Here is a 22,365-nt window from a genome sequence, read left to right as displayed (position 1 = left end):
ATAAGGGTAAATATGTCAATTCTTTTTCGTATTTATTTTTCGAGCTAACTAATATTAATTAAAATTAATAAGGGTAATATATGTTAATTTGATGGTGATTTAAAATATATTTTATAACTCTAATAAGTGAAAATTGAATAATAAAGTTCAAATCAACAACTTATAATTAATTTAAATTATTGAAAAATAAGCATTAAACTTTATTAAATACCTCTTTAATATTTTACTTTTATAAAACAAATGTCTATTTAGAAATTTAAAAATTTTTCAATACATTTATTTTTATGTTTTTAATAACAAAAAACTATTTTTGTTTTTTTAGTTGTTAAATGTATTTTTTAGTTTTATGTTCGGAAAAACAAAAAAATGTTTCCCAAAATAGTTACCAAATAGGGCTTGCTTGAGAATTGATTTTGAGAACCCTTTTATATTCTTCAGAACAAAAAAACACAATTGACAACAAAAAATTATTTCTTATATTTTTATTTTAAGAATAGAAAATAAGATGTTTTTAGAAACATATTTTAGTTTTTTTTTTTTGTTGCTTTTTAGGGTTGTTATAAGAAATGATTGTACAACATGAATAATGATTAAAACTTATTTTTAAAAATATTAAAAATAATTTAGGTTCTAAATAGATCATTGTTTTATAAAAATTGGAGAATAATTTTTATAAGCCATTTTCAAAAACTACTTTTATAATTATCTTTTAGTTACTAATCAGACTTTAAAATCTCGTGTGGTAGTGTTTTTAAGAAACACTTTTAACCTAAAAAATATATTTTTGTTAAAAAATGATGAAATTTAAAATTTTTAAAAATCACCTAAAAACACTTTTACTAAAACACTTGTGAAAAAGACTTTAAAGTGGGGTTGTCATTTAATATATATATATATATATATATATATATAATTTTTCTTTTTCTATCTTGTTGAACGGAACGTTTCTCAAAATTCTAGATAAGATCCACCTGTCCCAATCGTTTGGATAAAATTCTTTTATTTTCCGGGATTTTTTAAATTTTCCCGGAAAATTATGTGGGTGGAGGTGGAGGTGGACCTAGCGACCGAAAATTTCAAACCCCACTTGTTGACAAATTTACTTTTGAAAATCAGCAAGTGTCCCGCCAGCTTTTTTCAGAGTGGTTGGGCGGGCCACATAACTTTCCTAAAACACCCTTCGCACTTCACGAATTCAAATTTCGAATGGAGAGCATTTTCGTCAATCACAAAAATTCACACTCCAGAAAAGGCGGCAAATTGTTTGTTCCCTCTCGTAGTTTTCTCACTTCTCTTTATATTCCGTGGCACGCCGATCGAAGAGTAGTTCATCCCAGGCTCCGGCGACGTTGCATTGATTTATTAGGGTTTCTTCTCCGATCATCGCCTTTGATTTTGAGGTTTGCGAGTCTCAGAATTGTTCATTTTAAGCTTGCTTTTTTTTTTTTTTTTTTTTGATGTTTGGTGATAATTGTTGTGTTCTAGATCGTTGTTTGTTCGGCTTGGGTGAGGTTCCTGTTGTAGATCTTGGATGATGCTGCTCGTTTTAGTTTTGAAATTGATGTCTTTGTTTGGAATCTAGTTGATTTCGTTCTTGGGGAGTGTGAGCTGATCTCTGTGCCTAGTTTTCCAGAATCGAGCAGTTTGAGTGCCCGATTTGAGCCAAAAGTCATCATTATTTTTATTTTGTTGTGTTTGTTTTTCTGATTACTTGAATTGATTGCTAGTGAAATTGTAGGGATTTGAGATTTAAGATTTGGTCTAGGGCAAAATGTTTGGAAATAGAACTCGGAGTTTTAGGCTCTGTCTTAACACGGAAGTACTTTAAGGGGAAAATGTTGGAACTGAATCAAATTTTCTTCTCCGGTTTTAGGTAAGAGGAAAATTAAATTGATGAAAGATTATTTACAAATTTATTAGATTTTCGGAGTCTCCATTCTTTATATACGAAAGAAAGAAATTTTGATTAAGTTTGGGCGAATATGTAAAACAAAATTTAGTAAATTCAAGCATATTTTTATTTATTTATTTTTCTCTACATTTTTTTTAAAATTATTTCTGAATAATAATATAAAAATGTAAAATACTTTTAAATTTTTTATATTGTATTAAATTTGAGAAACTATTTATTTGATTTATGGAACAGAATTTTGTTCCTGAAAAATTCAGAACTGTTCTTAAATACTGGTTTTTTTTAGAACTATTTTTGAAAATATTAACAAATAGGACTGCAATTTCCATTTCTTTTCATCCTCAGTTAGTAGTTGCTTGTAAAGTTTAGAGTGTATTTGACAGTAATTATAGGAAGCGTTTTTAACATTTTTAACACTTACAAATTTTTTATCTTTTAAGTATTAAAAGAGCTAAAAATGACAATTACTGCCAAATAAGTTTTTAGAGTCCTTTTGATAGTGATTTTAAAAAACACTTTTAATATTTTTAATACTTAAAATTTTTTTATCATTCAAGTGTTAAAAATATTATAAATATTTTTTAAAATCACTCCCAAACGCATTCTTACCAACCTACAAAATAGAGTTTCACTAAGCGGTTTTGGAATAGCATGATAACTTCAATTCTCAAGTGTATGTGGATTTGTGATTGGTATTTGGGTGAAAAGGATAGAAGTATTTAATAGCAATGCCCGAAACAAATAATTCTGCTTTAGGTGGAGTTTGACTTTGGATCCAACGATCTTGTCTAGACACCCAGTTTAGTCGAGAACCTGAATTAGACCCCAGTCTAGTTTGAGAAACCTGAACTGGACCCTAGTCTAGTTTGAGTTGCTGGGCATAAACATTCAATTACAAACCATTAGCAACACTCAAACAAGGATATGGCAAGAAGAGTACAACCAAATATGAGAAAGGCCTCCTAAATTCCTCCTTAGAAGAGGTAAACAACACCACAAAGCAACCTTCTTCAGTTGATGAAAAATGGGAATACAAGATGTTTCTGACTGGTGGTATTATAAAGATTAAGGAAAGGAAACAACCATACCAACAGCCCTCTTCTCAGGCTTACGAGCGTTGGAGAAGTTTTAGAAGGAACCCATTTAGCTTCTCAATTCAGCACCTTCTTTTTCAAAACTTTTCTACCCTCCTCTGATCTACAACAATAGAGACTAGTTCTTCTCATGAAGAACACACCTCCTGCTGGAAAGGCAGCCCACTGAATGGGCTTCTTGGGCGCAAAAAAAGAGGTCCACCACTCATGGGCTGGGTCATCATGCCCCAACAAAAAAGGGGAAAAGAATAGAGAAACAGGGAGACACCTGTTTCACAAGGTATAATGTTCTAAAATTAAGCATCGTCTAATATTTGTGTATAAGGTTCTAAGCATGATTAATAACCTTACTGCACTGTTTGGTTGATTGAAAATTATTTAAAATATGTTTAAAGTGCTTAAGTTAAATGATATCATCATTCTCAATGTAATAGGACGCTCAATTATTTATTTTAGCTTAATTTACCTGTGACTGCAAAATTGTTCGTGCTAATTAATTATTCATGGTTAAATTGCCTTCTGGATAAAGTAAATAATGAAGTGATCTTAATTACAGAGATGGAACAGAGTGTTAAACAAATGCTGAAACTTATTGAAGAGGGTGGAGATTCTTTTGAAGAGAAAGCTGAAATGTATAATCGGAAAAGGCCAGAGTTGGTTGCTCATGTTGAGGAATTCTACCGCATGTATCAAGCACTAGCTGAGCGTTGTGACCATTTAACAGGAGAATTGTTTAAGAGTAATCCGTCCATGCTCCAAGCACAGGTAACCCCTGATCAAAAGCTGGGTGTGCACAGGTCTAGCCATCAATCTGTTAATATGGATTCACCTCTCAGCTCCGGGAGTGCTAGCTCTGAACTTTCTTTGAAGGAAGGTGCTGATTCATTTTCGTCATCATCATCAGACTCTGAGTCAGAATCTATCACCTCCTCCATTAACAGGTACTTGGGCACTCCTTCAAATGGTGATGGCAAGGGGCTTCAAACTATGCTCCCAAGCATGAAGGAGAAGCTCCAGGTAACTGAGGACAAGGATGCAGATTGTATCCCAAAGGTGGGAACTCATGCTAGTTATGAGGAATTGCTTGGGAAGATCACTGAGTACAGCCAAAAACTTGAGTTCTCAGAAGAAGAGATTGCCAGGTTGAATTGTGAGCTCAAAAAGAATGAATCTGCTACTGGGACTCTGCAAGCTCAGCTTGAATCAGCATGGAGAGAGATTGAGATGCAGGAGGCCAATCTTGAATTGGAGAAAAGACAAGTGCTAGAGCTGCAAAAACAGACAGCTGAACTAGAGAACCGTGTTTCAGAATCTGATCACAAAATTTGCATGTTGGAGGAAGAGTTAGAAGAAACTAAAAAAAGACTTATGGGATCAGAGGAAGAGAATGAAAAGTTGAAGCATGAACTTACAAATGAAATTTCTGTAGTCAAGCATCAATTGGAAGATCAGCGTGCATTGGCTGTCATGTTGGAAACCCAGCTGCAAGACAGTATTATAAAGCACATGGCCTTTGTATCAGACCATGATCGTGAAGTTGAATCTTTAAATGCTGCACTACATAATGCCCAAGAAAACTTCTCTCTCGAGAGGGCACAGCTCCAATCTGATATTTCTAGCTTGTCAAAACAAGTAGTCCTGTTAGAGACAAGACTCGAAGAATGGAGAGCTAAGGAAATGGAGATGAAAGGTCTGCATGAAGCTCAAGAGACTGTTTTGTTAGGTGAGATTGAACAGTTAAAGGCAGAACTCTCTGAGAGAGGTGACATTGTACAAGCCTTGAATAAAAATCTGGATGCACTTAAAGTCACATATGATATGCTCATGGCTGAGAAGGATGAGCTGAGTGCCAGGGTAGACACTCTCATTGCAGATGTGAATTCTTGGGACAATCAGATCCAACAGTTGGAGGATCATCTGCGCCAGTTACGCATTGAACGCGTGGAGCTGATTGCTGGAACTGAAAGCGCACGCAAATTAGTAGATGAATTAAGCTGGAGAGTAAAGGAGCTGGAGAGAGAGGTGGAGAGGCAGAGGGTTGTGATCTCAGATAGGGCTGAGGAGAAAAGGGAGGCCATAAGGCAGCTATGTTTCTCACTGGAGCACTACAGAAGTGGGTATCAAGAGCTTCGCCAAGCATTTATCGGGCACAAACGGCTGCCAATTTTGGCTTCATAAGTTCAAATTTTCCCTGGTAATGGTCTCTGGGAAGTTTATTTATGAGGTTTGCATGTCTTTTTCACAGTCCTTTTAGTGTTGTATTGTGCTGAAGAATACTCTTATCTAGCTTTCTACTGTTAATTTTGAACCTTCTCTTTCATTCTAGCTCATGAATGCTTAAGATCCAACTGTGCTATATCATGCTTAATGTATCTTGACACTGCTGTATTGCATCATGCATGTTGAATATAATCCGAATTTGCATAGAGCAGTCTTTCGGATCATCTGACCCTACCATTTTACGTCATAAACTATTTTCCATAGTTCATGTGGTTGATTTCTTTTGGTTGGGTGTTTTGAAATGGTACTTGTAAGAGTTCCAAGTCACCCAATATGTTCATTGCTGTGAGCCTTTTAAAACCTTAATGTAAACATCTGCTCATTTTTATATAAATATTATCTATTTTAGGTCTAATAGATCCGCAAGAGAAACTCCTAGATATGTAGTGTCTGAAACTTGTTTATCAATAATTTATATTGTTGTGAGCCATGGGGTGTCGAGCTTTTTATCTTGATCCATAAAATGAAACCCAGGCTTCAGTCCTAGCCAAATTCTAGAGTTCCTTCTGAATTTCCCAAGTATGGAATGCTATCAAAATCCAGAGGACCAGTTCCCAAGTGTGTCATGTTGCCCCAAGGATCAGGACAAGCAGAGGACTGAACCCAAAATCCCAGGGCAGTCAGACCCAACCGAACTATTTGGAGTCATGGATTTTCCTTGGTCTTCACGTTTGACGGGTGAAAATTCTTCATCCTCCTCCTCCTCTTTACTTAGGCCTTCAGGTGTTCAAATGGAACCTTGTTTCCGGGTCCCTTCATTTAAGCCTGGTGTCTCATTTTCAATATAGTAAATCACTGTCATCCCAATTCTTGGCTCTGAACATCCCCTCACCAGCACGACATGCCAAATTATAAATTCCATACCATTCTCCTCCATAATGCTGCCTTCGCTCCCCACCCCAAAAAAGGTCATTTTTTAGGTCTTGTATAACCACTCTGACCGTTGCCTAGCTATGTGATACTTTAATAAAACAGATGGAGCCACTGGTCCATTCAAATCTCCAATCAGTCCAGATGATGTGATGGGTAGTTGTTTGACATAAATTTTCTTCAATTACTTGCTCCAATCATGTTTGACTTTCTGGGGTCAGGTCTATATCCACCTCATCCTTTTCACATTCATTTCATATCCCTTCCGAAGTCGAATGGGTTTTTCCGGTCTAGGTGGCTCTTCTCCACCCTCATGACTCCCATTTAATCCAACTTTCGACTTTTCTATAGTATGAATGAAATAAATCCCATTTATTTCAAAAATAGAAAGACTAGAACAGAGGAATCAAAATCTTAGAATTTCTAGTGTTCTCATTTCTAATTAATAAGTCATTTTCATAAAATTCAAAAAAGAATCAAAATCTAACAATAATACAAGAGTTTTTATTTAAAAAAAATTAATATCCAAATGTAACGAGGATTTGAAATATCACATATTCATCAATAAAAAAAAAAAAGATTGATACTATTCCTTAATGCCATCTTGACTATTTATGAAATGTAAAATTCAAAATATTTTAAATGAGTTTAAGGCATGGTGCGATACAAGAGGTTTCCTTTTTTTTTTAAAAAAAATAAATAAATAATAGAAGCTCCTCATTTAGTATTTAATTTCTTATGTTGGTTAAAAATTTTGAATTAACTTAAGTAATTAAGTAATTTTATTAAAAAAAATTTACTTAACATTTCACATAAAAATAAGAGGGGTAAGGTATTTTACACTTGTTTAAAATTTTGGGAATAACAATATTTCCCTTTTTAGTCGATTTAAACATCATCTTTTCTAAATTTTTTTTAATCAATCATATTGGGCCCAAAAACTTAGATAATAAATGAAGGAAAAAATGATGTTCAACCACAGGAAAAGCCAGCAGTGTTTATTGCGCAACCGTCATTGCGTCAGGACAGGGAAAGCAGTCTCGTCATTATGACTCTCGACACGTGGCTGCTCAGGCAGTTTGGATCGCCCCTTCGCCCTCCACCACGTCTTTCTCCGTTTCCTACCCTAATTATAATTTTTTTTTTAAAAAAACAAAGTGATATATTTGAAGATATTTTTATTTTATATTTGTTAAAGAATAAATTCAAATGAATATTTGTATAAATTTGGGTGTTTGATAAAATTTAATATTTATTATTTAATGATTTAAGTTAGATTATATTTAAGTTATTGATTTAAAAATTATTATTTTAAATATTAAGATTATATGATAAAATTAATTTAAAATTTATTATAAATTATTAAATTGATATATTTATTTTTAAAAATTATAGTTAGGATAAATAAAGTCGTGGATAAAAAATTATTTTTAAATACATCAATTTTTATAAATAGTTTTTAAAAATTATTATGCTTTATACATAAATTATTATAATTTTTTATTATTAAAAATAATATTAATAACAATTATTTATTAAAACTGAGATTCTCCGTTTGACGTAGGCATCGGCCTCGTGATTATGACATTTAGTAACCGATGGAGGTATGAAAACGCGCTGTTTTGATGAGGGAAGTCCATTGCCCAAAAATTCAAAAGGCCAGAGTCCTCACCGCCAGTGTGGAAGCTTCTTGGACGAGAGAGACAGAGGTGCCACTTGCCAACCGTCCAGCTGTCACCACCGCCACTCCGGTCAACCCCACCACCACCACCGCACCGCCGTTCTAATGCTGCAGCTGACTTCAAACTCACCTTTCCACCACCCTTAACCTCCAGTCAACGGTCGACTTTCTGTGGGGCAGCCCAACGAGTTGATGATGATGGTGTTGCGGGTTATGATTCTGAAAAACGCACCACCACCATTGTGTTGACGGCAACCCAGCTTCCCCGACACGACATAGGTATAGGAAGAGGAAGGAGGAGGGGGAAGAAGAAGGAAGATTTTTGTAAACTTCGACTAAAAGCAGAGAATCTCTCCCAAGAAGTTTCCTCCTTTTTTTCTCTCTTTTCCTGCTCAGGTTCCTTTTCTTCTTCTTCTTCTTCCTTTTTTTTTTTTTTTTTGGGGTCCTCCCTCTGTCTTTATATCTGTAATTTGAGATCTTTTCTGACTCTGGTTTCTTTCTGAGCACTGTGAATGGATCTCTTCATTATGGCATCTGGGTTCTGCTCTGATTTGATCTGATCTGTATGTTTGTGGGCTTATGCAATTTTATTTTTTTCTATCTCTGTGTGTTTGTTTGTGGGGATTGAATGGTTGTTCTGTATTTTCTGTTGTGTTGTTGCCTTTCTGAAATTTGATCTGAGATGGGTTGATTTTGTTTTTGCTTTGCTTGTGTGTATTTGGGTTTTCTGGAGTTTTAGGTAGATTATTGAGCTGGTTTGGATTTGTTTTAACTAGGGTTTCTGTGATGTTGTGGCTTTTTTCTAAGGGCTGACTGATAATTGGTGGAATTGATATACTGGATCTTCTTCTTTGTTCTTTAAGCTTGATGGCACTCCAACTCTTTGTTGCATTTTTTGGTTTACAGTGAATTCAAACATGAATATGGCACATTTGGGTCTTCTTAGATCTTCAGTGGCAATCCCTTTTCTAGTCACCCTCTGCATTCAATTAGATATTCAGAAAGTTTTTCAGTTTAATTCGACTAGATTTTAGATGCATCGCTGTGCTTGTTTACTTCCTGATGCATTGGAAAAGGTTGATGGATGGAGGAGATTGCAGTGGCTCTAATGCATCCCACTACCTTTTTGGTTCTCAGGGATCTGCTGCCTCTGGCCATTGATATGATTATTCTCTTCATAATTATATTTTCCATCATCCTCCAGCCCTTCATTTAATAGATCTTTGACTGGTGGGCAAAGAGAGCTACTTCTTATTATGTGGGCAATGAAGTTATTCAATTCAACTTGTATGCAGAACATTAGTGTTTGTTCTTTTCTTTTTGTCATGTTCATTTTCTTTTCTCTCTCTTCTAAACGCATCCTAAGTTTTATACCTATTGAGAATGAAACATTTACCGGTTTAGCAACTTAGACACATTCTAGAACTAAAAATCTCTGCAGATTATCACAATGCTCTTAGGTGATAACTGCATCTCATTTTTGCATGACTGCTTATCAGTAAGTTGTATCATTGAGTTTGTGCACCATTAACCTAAGTGGTATTCTTGGGTTTGGCTCTTTTCTTTTTATTTATCAAATGCATGCTTACATATTCATCTTTCTATATGATTGCAGGCACTGGGAGCCTTCAATTTTCCGACAAGGGGGTTGTTCATGCTTTCATCACTTCTGCGAAACTAAAGCGTGCCAAATTTGGTGGTAAAAGTCCGACCTTAGGTTGGTAGAGGTCATTTATTTGGAGAAACATGATCAGTGGACCAGCTACTAAAATTCGACTGGTTAGATGTCCCAAATGCTGGAAGCTTCTTCCAGAGGTGGCAGGAATTCCTCTATACCAGTGTGGTGGATGTGGCGTGTTTCTACGAGGTAATATGCTTTTATATATAAAGTTCCAATTTGATAAACCATAAAACAGAAAGAATGTTCAATCAGTAGTGAATTTAGCTTAGGACATGCAGAGTGAAGTCGAGTAGTTGATGGTCAGCCTAGTTGATTTCTCACTCTTAAATAGTGAAGCTGCAGTGATTTTTGTGCATATGTTGTCATGATAATTGTTCAAGTGAAAAGAGTCAAGATACACAACTGGGTTTTTTCTTAATATAGTAGGTTGGAATAGTGGGTTCCTTCACAGTGCATGGATGCATCACTTCTGTATGCCATTGTTATGATCCTCATAATCAGTGATATGAGTCCCTTATGCTTGTTTTGTATCTTTTCAAAAAAATTAGGTTTCTTGATTTGCTATTCTCAAAGACTAAAACTTATTTTTTTCCATTCCCCTTCCTTCATGCAGCCAAAAATCATGGAAACAGCACCAAAACTACCCCTTCAGGCTCACATGAAACAGGTTCTGTTCAGAGGAATGAACTGGTGCATGTTTCTGAAAATGAAGAATCTAGTAGCTCGAGTCGAGAGGCAATTCCCTCTTCCACAGGAGAATGTTCTTTGAACAAAGAAAATGGGAGGGATGATCTTGGGGATTGTCGTACAGAGCAGCCTGAAGTGAACTTCTCAAATGGGGTTTCTTCAACAACAAAGCAGCCTGAAGATGCAAACTTCTCAGATAAAGTTCCTTCATCAATAAACCTCTCGAATGAAGTTTCATCACTAATGAAGCACTTTGAAGATGTAAACATCTCAGATGAAGGTTCATCATCCAAAGTGCAGCCTGAAGAGGTGAACTTCTCGAATGAAGTTTCATCACCCATGGAGCAGCCTGAAGATGCAAACATCTCAGATGAAGGTTCATCATCCAAAGTGCAGCCTGAAGATGTGAACTTCTCGAATGAAGTTTCATCACCCATGGTGCAGCCTGAAGATGTAAACATCTCAAATGAAGGTTCATCATCCAATGTGCATCCTGAAGATGTGAACTCCTCAAATGAAGTTTCATCACCCATGGAGCAGCAACCTGAAGATGTAAACATCTCAAACGAAGGTTCATCATCCAATGTGCAGCCTAAAGATGTGAACTTCTCAAATGAAGTTTCATCACCCATGGAGCAGCAGCCTGAAGATGTAAACATCTCAAATGAAGGTTCATCATCCAATGTGCAGCCTGAAGATGTGAACATCTCAAATGAAGTTTCATCACCCACGGAGCAGCAGCCTGAAGATGTAAACATCTCAAATGAAGGTTCATCACCCAATGTGCAGCCTGAAGATGCGAACTTCTCAAATGAAGTTTCATCACCCATGGAGCAGCCTGAAGATGTAAACATCTCAAATGAAGGTTCATCATCCAATGTGCAGCCTGAAGATGTGAACATCTCAAATGAAGTTTCATCACCCACGGAGCAGCAGCCTGAAGATGTAAACATCTCAAATGAAGGTTCATCACCCAATGTGCAGCCTGAAGATGCGAACTTCTCAAATGAAGTTTCATCACCCATGGAGCAGCCTGAAGATGTAAACATCTCAAATGAAGGTTCATCATCCAATGTGCAGCCTGAAGATATAAACATCTCAAATGAAGGTTCATCATCCAATGTGCGGCCGGAAGATGTCAACTTCTCGAATGAAGTTTCTGCGTTGGTGGAGCAACCTGAAGATGTGAACTTTTCTAATCAAGTTTCTTCACTGATGGAGCAGCCAGCAGACGTATTCTCAAATGAAGTTTCTTTGCCGAGAGAGCAGCCAGAAGACGTAAACTTCTCAAATGAAGCTGTTTCATCAGTGGAGCAGCCTGAAGATGTAGACTACTTGGATGAAGTTTTATCACCAAAGGAGCAGTCTGAAGATGTGGACTTCTTGGATGAAGTTTCATCACCAAAGGAGCAGCCTAAAGATATAAACTTCTCGAATGAAGTTTCTTCATCAAAGCAGCAGCCTGACAATTTGAACTTCTTGAATGAAGTTTCTTTGTCAACGGAGAAGCCTGAAGATGTGAGCTTCTTGAATGAAGTTTCTTCGTCAACTGAGCTTATGTGTCATGAGAATGAAGAGCCACAACCCATAGTTGGAGCAAATACAGTATATGAAGATGATGAGGGTGGTTTTTACTCCAGAAGCTTGAGTTCTGACAGCCTCCTGGCTTCAAGAGAAAGGAGTTCAGAAGTTACAGCTCAGAGGCTAACTGGGGAATGTATGAAACAGGATACTCCCATGTCTCACTCCAATGAACAACCAGAGCAGTCTGACGATGATGTTCTCCATGGATATATGTATAGATCTCCAACAGCCAGAAGTTTCTATGGATATGATGGTAGTGTCTCTTCTTATGATGGAACTGATGATCAAGTCCTTGACCGATCTCTGCACCAACCCAACAGAACTTTCAAGGCTAGAGAATTTGTTGGTCCTGAAGAAAGATCCAGAGGTAAATTTCTGGTGAATAGCAACCTAGAAATGCAACGTCAAACGAGGAATGCCTCATCAATTTTATCGGGTAAGGAGCATTACCCTAAGAAATACGGCAAGTGGAATAGAGATGACTTTCCGGAATCCACAAGATATGACCAGCCAGTCAGAAACTGGATGAGATTGGAAAGAGGGGAATTTCCATCTAGATTGCCCTTCTATGGAAGGGATTTCCCTGCTGGCTATGAAAATGACATCCCTTCGAGTCCTGGACATCCTGACTACCAACACAGTTCGAGCTTTCATTCGCCTGACATGCCTGAGCGCCATGAACAGGAGAGGATAAAATTGTTGAAAATGTTGTGTGAATTGCAAGATCAGATCAACAAAAAGCACAATGGAAGGGATCCCACCAGAGTCGGTTGGAAGGGGAAGCATATTGCAAAGTCCTATAATCATGAAGCATCTGAGGAGGAAATTTTCAATGATTTAAACTATCCTAGGTATCCTGACCAATATAGGACTGGAAGAAACTGGCCCCAACATCGTAAGTTCTCGCGAATGGCTTTCTCAGGAGAGGCCCCAAACAGTAGACGCCAGGCTGATTATTCCTGCTTGCATTGTTGTCCCCAAGACAGGTGGTACTCAGCACAACTACGTCCACCTGTTCCATGTTGTGAAAATGGACTACATGGGGCCCGCCCTGGTCACAGATGTTATCATCACTGCACCTCTACTCACTCAAGTCCCCTACAGTGTATGGACTCTGAGATCCCCATATGGACCCATGGTGCAAAGTCTGAAGACCAGGGTCATAAAAATCACGAGGCGAAGTTGTATTGGAAGGAGAAACCTCACCAGGTGAAGCGACATATCCAGCCCATAGCAGGTGGAGCTCCTTTCCTAACTTGCTATCATTGTTCACATCTGCTGCAGCTACCTGCAGATTTTCTCCTCTTTAAGAGGAGGTGCCATGGGCTCAGATGTGGTGCTTGTTATGAGCTCCTTAAGTTTTCAGTTGAGAACAGAACTCATATAGTTCAATATACGCCAAATGCTGTAGACCCTCGGCCTCCTCCCCCCAGTGAGGTTGATGATGTCAGCAGGACTCTCAATAGTGTAGGTTTGCCATCAACTGCTCTTGTCAGTGATTGTTCACCTGCATACCCGGTGTCATGTTCTGATGATTATGGACTCTCTTTCTGTAAAAGCTTCTCTACTGAAGGTGAGACTGCTTTCATCACACCTCCATTTGGGCCTATGGGTGAAAGAAATAAGAAGCTCATCTTGAAAAAGTCTCAAAACAAGTACAAGGAACCAGTGGAAACGTACAAATCAATTGGGTCATCCTCCAATATGTCTAAACCTGAGAAATCATCCACAGAAATTGAGGAACTGCCTCCAACAGCAGGTTCCCCACTTTATCGGCTCATGGATTATTCTTCACCAAGTGCAATGATATATGGGTCTGGCATGGATACAGACTGATATTATCAAGAGAAAAGCCTGAGTTGAAGGACTTGACATGTTAAAAGGACTCCTTGATAAGGCCTTCTGGCTTTACAGAAGAATACGAAATGCATAGATGATAGACTCTTGGGGCTTTAAAAAGGAAAACATACAATGATTCATGGTTTTGGAGTCTAGTGAGAGGAGTTCAAGGAACAAGGTTTGATCAGAGTGAAAAGATTTTGGGAATTTGAGATTTGGCAATCAGAAAGTTGATTTGTTCCCCCCTTACTTGCAAGTGATTCGATGCATCTAAGATTATCCACAAAGAAAATATATATATTTTTTCTTTTTGTTTATTCTTCATACTCTGCATGTACACTTGGTTGCTGTTTGTACAGATATTAACTCAGAAAGATTCCTATTTGATTTGTTCTGTTGGTATAGTTGTTCCAATTTTGGTATTCAGACCTTCTTTTCATATTTTAGTGCATACTTGGGAATTTATGTGGTCAATAATGTAGTAGTATGAATCTTATGGCAAGAAGATTTTTTTTCCCACAAAAGGCTGTAGCTCATCTCAGGCATGTTTCAGGTTCATTTATTTACTGCCAATACTGTTCTCTTGCTGTTTATCAACTATCATAGTATCATGATATTGAACTTTATTTTCTGAGTTAAAGCAAATTCTTTATGATCTATGACGACAAACCCTTGTTGGGAACTGATTGATATGCAGGGACGGATGGCTTGGTAACTGCAACCCCCTGTATGGTTCTTGGATTTGTCATAACAACAGTCATTTTTCACAGGAGTTCTCATTTAGTTTTGGCTGAGATACAGCATTATCCAGCTGATGCCAGTCAGCCGCTGATAGCTGAGTATCCATCTCTGTTGTCACATTCCCTGTTTTCTTCTACTGCTATATGCCTTCTATTCTTTTGTACCATATAGTTAACCAGCTTGACAATACTACATTCTGGGAATTGGTAAAGATCGTAGAGGAAAGGCCTGTCTGAGTTAATTAGGCAGTGTATTCCACAACCTAGTGTGATGAAACTGATGCACTACAGTAATAACTTAATCTACACAGACAAGGTATTGGTGTATATACATGAGGACTGGCGCCTCCATTTTGCTGTAGTTATGGAGTTTGTAAGTTATACAAGGATGGCCAAGCCAGTAACTCAGTAGGCAAAGGCCACAAGCTGCAATGAAAACAGCAGTGCAGGATTACAGTAACTGGAAAATGACCTAGAAGAAAATTGGGAAGTACTACACCAGCTAAAGCAAGTGATTCAAGCTGTTATGGAGTCATTCCTCTTAGTAGTAGGGCATCTGGTATAGTATGATAACAAGAGACTAGTTGGGGGAAAGCTAAGGCTGAAGTGAAGTCAAATTTGATTCTACCATTCTAATAGAAAACCATTAACACAAGGTACTGTGAAAAACAAAGACCAATTTCATATATGGGATCACACAAAGAAGTGATATATAAGAAGAGTATTTCCATGAGAAGATAAAAATATCAAGAGAAAACAGTTGTACTCTAATGTCATATAAAATATATATATATTTTTATTTCCTGATGTCCCAAAAGGGTTTCTATGAGATATAATAAACGTTGGGGTCTATCTTTGTGGTAGTATTTACAAGCACTACCCAAAAATTCTACATCTGTGAGATTCATTTGAAAGTGTCTCTATTCCTGCCTCCTCTATTTGAAACAATGGTGATTCTCTGGTCCTGAAGCATGTTCAAGTTGGGAGCTAACAGCCTTGTATATCGGTCAAAATACAGAAGCTGTTTCATGAGAAGTGCAAACTCCCGAGGAAATCTCAGTCCATAGGATTCACTAACCCGAACCTGTAGAAGAAATAGAGAATGCATAATCAGGAATGTTTGCCCCTCAAAATGAGCAATCAAAAAGACTTAAAAACTGAGAAAATTTGTGATCACCCTTGGGCAGACCAAACATTAGCAATCTATCATAATCTCTAAATTTTATAATGAACCACACTACATGCTTAGCTGTACAGTAACCTTAAACAACTTGAATTTCTTAGATATAATCTAAAATAAGTTTGAATTATTCAAGAAATCACATATTCAAATAATATTTGTTATTCGTGAAATACCCAAATCATCTCATAATGAATGTATATATACATACAGTCTGCATGTATCTATGTTTTCTGTTTTACCTAGCTTGCTATACTTCCCTTACTTATAAGTCATTCTTGGATGTTTACCTGATTTATTCAAAATAATATTACAACTTAATTCCAAGATCATGAATAACCCATGAATCCCAAAGTTGTCATAATATTGTCGCCTGTAGGCCAGAACAGTACCACAACATGTTGCACACAAACACAACTAATGGTGTGGTTTTCGTTGTGGCATGTCATTAGGATGGTCAGGAAGGATTGAAGTGTAGACCACTATTTCATTGTTGCATCAATAAACTTTAAACAAATCCTTTGAGAGACCCATGGCTTTACACCTAATTTAACCAATGAAACCATATGCTTACAAGCCTGTATAATTGGAAATTCATTTGCACAATTTAGAATTGAAAGGCTTACCACATCAAGAAAAAGTGCATTCATCTGCCTCTCATCAACAACTACATTAGCAGCAACTGCAGTTGTGTTTGTGGATGGGCCTCTGGTTGTTGCAACAATAATTTCTGTATCCAAATCCTGCATTAACATTCAAGAGACCACTATTTCAGAAAAAAATCATTACACTGTATGAAGGTTTCAGATAAGAAGCTAATGTATGCTTCTCACTATTAGTTTTATAAAATTATCGATTTTCTAAATTAGAAGCATTTCTCTACCAGTCATTGTAGTCCTCATCTAAAATTGATGTGATGAGTCGTTATGAAACTAAAAAGACAAAGAATCCTGTATGATATATATGTGTGTGTAAAAAACAAAGGACAAGAAGAAGAAGAAGAAGAAGAAGAAGAAGAAGAAGAAAGAAAATCCCAACAGACATCAAAGGGCTGTACTGAAAATCCTAGGCCTTGCCTGAATTGATGAGAATATCTTTTCCAAATCCCTTGCAAAGGCCCTGAAATCCACGTCCTTGTTTGTAGCACCCATTTCAATTAAAGCAGATGCCATTGACTCATACTCTTCGGTTGCAATTGATTCCAAAAAGACTTCCATAGCAGCCCATGTTTTTGGGGATATGCGTCCAACAATTCCTGTAAATTAAAATTGAAATTTAAATATATGCAACATTGCTTTCATGCATGGGTACTGAATAGCAATGACCATGGAACCAGTTCAAAAGTGTTTATACAGACTATAGCATATAAAATTGAAATATATACAATAACTTAACCAACTTAATAACTATCAAGTAGTTAGAGATCTCTATGATTTTTTGCCAACAGCTAGAATGATGTAGCATTGTGGCTCCTGGCCACCCTGGCTTCAATGATGGAAAACACCCAAAACTGCACAGAAATTTTAACTGAAATTATATTTTCCATTGTCAACACTGTCAATAGACCCCATCAATAAAAAGTTTCTTAACGATGTAGCTAGATTGCAAGCTGACTGGATAAACTTGTCATCAGTCTTGGTCACAAGATCCCAAAGAACAGCTTCACGAAATCATGGGACACCAAATACAGGCAGCAGTTTAATAGTGATTATCAATTATTACAGAAACCACGATTTTATCATCATGTTAGGTGAGATATAGGTTAATGGATGGTGATAATTTTGGCAAAACAAGCAAGATAATGCTGATAATAAAGGCTGATAATGTTGATAGATTTGGACATACTGAATTCATGCATGGACATTAAGTTTTAGTATATTGAATTCAACTATTCATATGTTTTAGTTTTTTGATCAAGATGTCTAGGTTTCTACACATTTCATGCATATGAGCAGGTAGATAATTTCTCGGTGAGGTTTCGCATTGGTTGAGCAGATTAAAATATACACGATACTACCATATAAGATACACTGTTTGGCCATGTATGGAAAAGATCAAAGCTATAACAAACCAAACTATGAGTTAACCCAGTGCAAAAAGAAAATGCATACCAAAATCAAGAAACCCAATGCGGCCATCACGTAGCAACCACAAATTGCCTGCATGAACATCTGCATGAAAGGTTTCACAGGCAAGCAAACTACCAAACCTGCAGAAACATATCAATGAAGAGATTGAACTTATAAGATTCTGATGTTATTAGCCAATAAATAAAAATCAAAACAAGAAAGCTTATGAACTGCAGATCCAAGTTTGAGTCCTACCATACATTAAGGGCAGTTACAAGACTGGTCTCAGGACTAGAAACAAGTGAACTAATAGAGTCTAGATCAGTAAGAGGAACTCCATAAAGCCTCTGCATTGTCAGGACTCGTCGAGTACTGCACTGATGATACACTTTTGGAGCTGTAGCTTGCCTTGTGAGTCCCATTGCTTCTAAATATCTCCTAAAGGCTTCAATATTTGCAGCCTCCTTATTGAAGTCAACTTCTTCAAGCATTGATTCCCTTATGTCTTTCACAATACCAACCTACTGAAAGGATGTATACATTATAATAGAAACTTCTAGCCATCGTCATTTCAAAAGATGAAAGAACATGAATGGTGCATGACAAAAATCTCTAAATGTTCTTGTTTTAATGAAAGATAGGTAGTCAATGGACAAAATAAAAAACCCAATATGTCAATTCTTAATAAGAAATTTCACCAGTATCATTAAGTTGGATGAACAGAAGGCTAATTCCAATTCTCTAAGTTGATTAGAGATCACATAAAATCAATAAAAACGCTAAAGTTGCCAATATTATCAAATAAATAAAAGGTTCCATGTTATTTGTCATCCAAAACAAGCAATTAGGTCATTAGATTGAAAAGCTATTGAAATTATAATCCATATTGTACCAGCGATGCACGGCCAAGTTCAGGATTCAAAAATTCCAAAATGCGAGCAACAATGTATACAAAGTTCAGATCTGCCACCAATATATCCTCTATTCCAGGTTTCAAGACCTTTATCACTACATCCTCTTGGGAGCCTCTAAGCTTTGCCCCATGAACCTGGAGTTAACATTTCAGGATTCCAATCATTCGTCATGAAAAACAAAATGATAAAAATTTGGGGAGCAAAAAAAAGAGGGGGATAGTATAAACCTGTGCAATTGAGGCAGAAGCAATTGGTGTCGGGTCAACATATTCATAAACACTATCTATTGGTCTCCCTAATTCTTCACGCAAGACTCTTTGGATATCTTCAAAAGGAACTGCAGGAGCTCTGTCAAAACAGCTCTGAAATTCTTGGACATATTCTGGTGGGAACAATGTGGGTGCGGATGCTATGAACTGTCAATTGCAAGACAAGAGAAGCATTAATGACATTATGCATTGTATAAAGAAGACAAATTAAAAAAAAAGGAACGAAAGAAAAGGTCCAAGGCACAAAATAAAATTTAACTATTTAGAAGAAATGAATTTATCAGGTGGCCATTCAAATATAGACGCACCTTTTTATGGTTTGTTCACTGCATCATGATCATTCTTGTATACAAAAGTAAATACAACTCGTCTTGGAGTGTCAATAAACAAGACAAATATCATAGGACTATAATTGTAAAGAAACTGAGGAAAAGCAGAAAAAATGACTTACCTGACCTAATTTGATATAGGTTGCCCCCATGCTTTCAAACAACCGCCTCAAATAAAGGGGAGAAAGTAATCCAAGCTGAATTTGAGTTGGTAATCCTGCAGATGAATTTGTTGACTACAGAAAGGGAGGAGGTGTCACTATTTCTGTCCAATTCATATTGTTTACAAGTGGAATTGAATAAATTCATTGCCTATAGTAAACAATAATTATCATATTTAAACAAATGTCATAAATATCATTGTATACATCCATAAATTGGACCATTTGAAAAATGCAACAAAGAAGAAACCCCAGCACCACCCCCCTCAAAAGAAAAAAAGAAAAAAAGAAAAAAAAAAAACTTATGCCTTTATGTTTCAGACATTGTTTTACAAACTAAATGTGCTTTCAAGCCTACAGACTGAAATGTTAATCAGAGCAAACATTAATAGCTCACAAGAAGTTAAAAAAGGCATGCGATAATTAATCCATAACTGAAAACTTATGATAACAAATGGGCAAAGTATAAAACTAGGAGACACTCAGGAAATGGCATGCCCACTGCATCAAATATCAATTATTTCACATACGGTATCATTGTCAAAATAAAAGCTCAAGTGTTGACTACCTGTGATACATCTGCTAGCCACTCGCCACCAACTCTAATAACTGCTTGAATACCTTGAGCTGCCCTTAGGGCTCCACGTGGACCTGTGTTTATAGATGTCTGGACAATATCCTCCACCAGTTTGGGCAAATTTTCAATACTGTCTGGAGGAAAATACAAAATTTAAAAGCTTCAGAATAGAATTCTGTAAAAATAAAATTTGAACATTAATACATGAAGAGATAGTCCAATTGCAAATTAGTTGAAAGAGTGTATAAAATAGAATTTTAATAGAAGGGAAAAGTATAGTAACATGAGTAGCTTGTGAATCAAGTTCCCCAAGGTCTAAGAAACAGAAAATTCATCTACTGTGCAACAACTTTTAAAGATGAGTTTAAGGCCTGAAGCTGCAGGCTGTGAAACTGATAAAATAAATGCCTAATGTGATGGAGCAAAAAGTTTCTATCATAAATCAATCAGAGTGAGGTTATACTTCCCCAAGTATCAGAAAAGTGATCCATAGAATGAGTTGAAAGAGTAATTCATGATCATCATTAATCATACATCTCTTCAGAAAAAAAAAAAAAAAGGAATACAACCTGCTAATGCTACAGAGTAATGTGCTAGTGAACTTGCGTGTTAAAAGAACAGTAGTGGATTGACCTGTCCAAAAAAGGGAGCAGTATTTCTTGGAGTAAAAAAAACACCAAGGAGATTACCACATCACTAATAGAACCAATTTTTCCACTGCTTCTTTTGTGGGCTGTATTAATATTTAGAGGAGTCTCCTATTTTGCTAAGAATTTGTATGGAGGGGACCTTGAACTCATGGAGCTTAATCCCAACTACATGGAATGGCTGCATGATCCTTCTTCTCCCTTTAGTTCCAAAGCCATATCCTTGTAGGAGAGGGCGATACTATCTCCATTATATTTGTTTTATAGCATCAAACTTCCATGAATTGATTTCACTTCCAAAGCCATCAAAGTCCAATAATAGGCCAAACTATAGAACCCTGTATAATATTGGTTTAACCCTACAAATTTAGTTCATTGTGCCTGAAATTTAGTTGTATGAATGGATCAAGTACTGATTTACTTCTAGAGGGATGAAAATGTCAGTTCAGGAATCATTAAGCATTTATAGAACTAGTGAAATTAATAATGTTTCAAGAAACCTACGTTTAGAAATAAGTTGAAGTGCTGAACCTTCCATTCCCATAGTCATCATTTTGGTTTCAATGTGAAACAAATTAGCTAATCCTATTTATTTAAAGGGCAAGATCAGAATGCACCAACAGATAATTTGCAGGCCAATATCTGAGTACATATCCAGAAACCTGAAATTTTAAAGAAAAACTACAACCAGCACAACAACTGTAACAACCCATATCCAACCATGTAGATATTGTGGGCCTAAAGGGCCCTCATAGCTTTAAAATCCATCTACAAGGTTAAAAGGAGGTCATACAAGGTTAAGAGAAGGTCATATATGTATCTCCAGTGCGATGTGGTATATCTAAACAACAATATTTTCTTTAACTACAATCAATTGAAAAAAAAATTAAAAATAAGAAATCAAACATGAAATCTAAGTGTGAGTGCAGTAATACCTTGAAGACGCGAGGAAAACCGATCCTGTGCTTGAGAATATCGGGCGAAAAGCCTCAACCTCTTTGGTGGGAAATTCAATTTCCTCGATCCAACACATAAACCAGTAACAACAGGAAACTGTGACCAACCCATAACAGCAAAATAATCATTACCCGTTTCAAATTTCTTCAAAACAACTAAGTTTCAATCAATTGTTCAAACTGGATTCAATCTAAACTTCCAGTACTCCAATCGCATCTTTGTGGAGCTGGGTTTTGATGAAACCAATTCAAATTAAACTCCAAACCCACTATCACTAGTATGTAAATACATCAAACAAACAGCCAAATTGGACCCAGAGACTACAATTCCAACAACAATCAACAAAACGCAGCGTTTCGCATATTCATTGAGCCACAGAGGCCAACAAACCCAATAGTTGAGACAGAGAGGGCATCAAAAGCAGATAATTGAAGACTGCAAAACGCAGCGTTTCGTGTTGATTTGTATTACTGATAAAATAAAGCGGGGAACCTGAGAGTGGTGGAGAAGCGGCGGCAAGCGGCCAGAGACGGCGGCGGCTCTCACAGCCATTTCTAGTGACAGGTGGCTCCGGGCTTCCGGCGAAGCCGAATGTCAATACATAAAAGGCAAGAGATGGAAAGACGCCACGTGGCACGGCCAAAAACCAACTATGTGTTTGTTCATTTGTAATTTCCACGTCACATCATCAAATCTGAATAAATAAAGAGAAAAATAAATTAAATGAATTTAATATATATAAAAAAAAAACTTATCTTCAATTTTGAACATAAGCTAGTTTGGAATTGACCATCCTAATATTCAAAGCCTTATAGTAAGAAATTTCAAGCTGAAAGCATGTATAATATGTTAGTCAAATCTTTCATCTAGTTATCACAAAATTTCTTAAAAATT

The 22,365-nt window shown here is 36.5% G+C and overlaps 3 protein-coding genes across 5 annotated transcripts; 2 read left to right on the top strand and 1 right to left on the bottom strand.

Annotated features, from left to right (window-relative positions):
* Positions 1-1,229: 1,229 nt before the first annotated feature.
* LOC100260478 (protein NETWORKED 4B) lies at positions 1,230-5,450 on the top strand. Its single transcript, XM_002275472.5, has 2 exons — positions 1,230-1,400; positions 3,563-5,450. The coding sequence occupies exon 2, from the start codon at positions 3,565-3,567 to the stop codon at positions 5,182-5,184; it is 1,620 nt and encodes a 539-aa protein (XP_002275508.1). The 5' UTR covers positions 1,230-1,400; positions 3,563-3,564; the 3' UTR covers positions 5,185-5,450.
* Positions 5,451-7,789: 2,339 nt separating this feature from the next.
* Positions 7,790-14,054, top strand: LOC104881083 (uncharacterized). 3 transcript variants are annotated; one of them, XM_010659864.3, is made up of 3 exons: positions 7,790-8,116; positions 9,453-9,704; positions 10,132-14,054. In XM_010659864.3, exons 2-3 carry the CDS (start codon positions 9,584-9,586, stop codon positions 13,623-13,625), a joined length of 3,615 nt encoding a protein of 1,204 aa, XP_010658166.1. In that variant the 5' UTR covers positions 7,790-8,116; positions 9,453-9,583; the 3' UTR covers positions 13,626-14,054. The 3 variants fall into 3 exon arrangements, with proteins under 3 accessions (XP_010658166.1, XP_010658164.1, XP_010658165.1); XM_010659862.3 differs by having other exon boundaries at positions 7,790-8,233; XM_010659863.3 differs by lacking the exon at positions 7,790-8,116 and adding an exon at positions 8,228-8,400.
* A 1,090-nt stretch (positions 14,055-15,144) lies between these two features.
* LOC100243380 (uncharacterized aarF domain-containing protein kinase At5g05200, chloroplastic) lies at positions 15,145-22,142 on the bottom strand. The gene is made up of 11 exons (XM_002275429.5): positions 21,964-22,142; positions 21,450-21,567; positions 19,859-20,001; positions 19,252-19,365; positions 18,759-18,947; positions 18,510-18,665; positions 17,873-18,138; positions 17,660-17,757; positions 16,625-16,803; positions 16,175-16,291; positions 15,145-15,452 (listed from the first exon to the last, which is right to left on the bottom strand). The coding sequence occupies exons 1-11, from the start codon at positions 22,021-22,023 to the stop codon at positions 15,273-15,275; spliced, it is 1,620 nt and encodes a 539-aa protein (XP_002275465.1). The 5' UTR covers positions 22,024-22,142; the 3' UTR covers positions 15,145-15,272.
* Between the last annotated feature and the right edge of the window lie 223 nt (positions 22,143-22,365).

This window comes from Vitis vinifera, chromosome 13, assembly GCF_030704535.1.
Source record: "Vitis vinifera cultivar Pinot Noir 40024 chromosome 13, ASM3070453v1".
NCBI lineage: Eukaryota > Viridiplantae > Streptophyta > Magnoliopsida > Vitales > Vitaceae > Vitis > Vitis vinifera.
Note: the sequence above shows the minus strand (reverse complement) of the source record. Positions and strands in the feature narration are given on the sequence as shown.

Excerpts from the sequence above, each read along its gene's own strand:
- LOC104881083 (XM_010659864.3), top strand. The coding sequence starts at position 9,584 with ATGATCAGTGGACCAGCTACTAAAATTCGACTGGTTAGATGTCCCAAA. Across the intron at positions 9,705-10,131 it reads ATGTGGCGTGTTTCTACGAG|CCAAAAATCATGGAAACAGC; the intron begins GTAATATGCTTT and ends TCCTTCATGCAG.
- LOC100243380 (XM_002275429.5), bottom strand. The coding sequence starts at position 22,023 with ATGGCTGTGAGAGCCGCCGCCGTCTCTGGCCGCTTGCCGCCGCTTCTC. Across the intron at positions 20,002-21,449 it reads GTTTTCCTCGCGTCTTCAAG|ACAGTATTGAAAATTTGCCC; the intron begins GTATTACTGCAC and ends ATTTTCCTCCAG. Across the intron at positions 17,758-17,872 it reads GTAACTGCCCTTAATGTATG|GTTTGGTAGTTTGCTTGCCT; the intron begins GTAGGACTCAAA and ends ATGTTTCTGCAG.
- LOC100260478 (XM_002275472.5), top strand. The coding sequence starts at position 3,565 with ATGGAACAGAGTGTTAAACAAATGCTGAAACTTATTGAAGAGGGTGGA.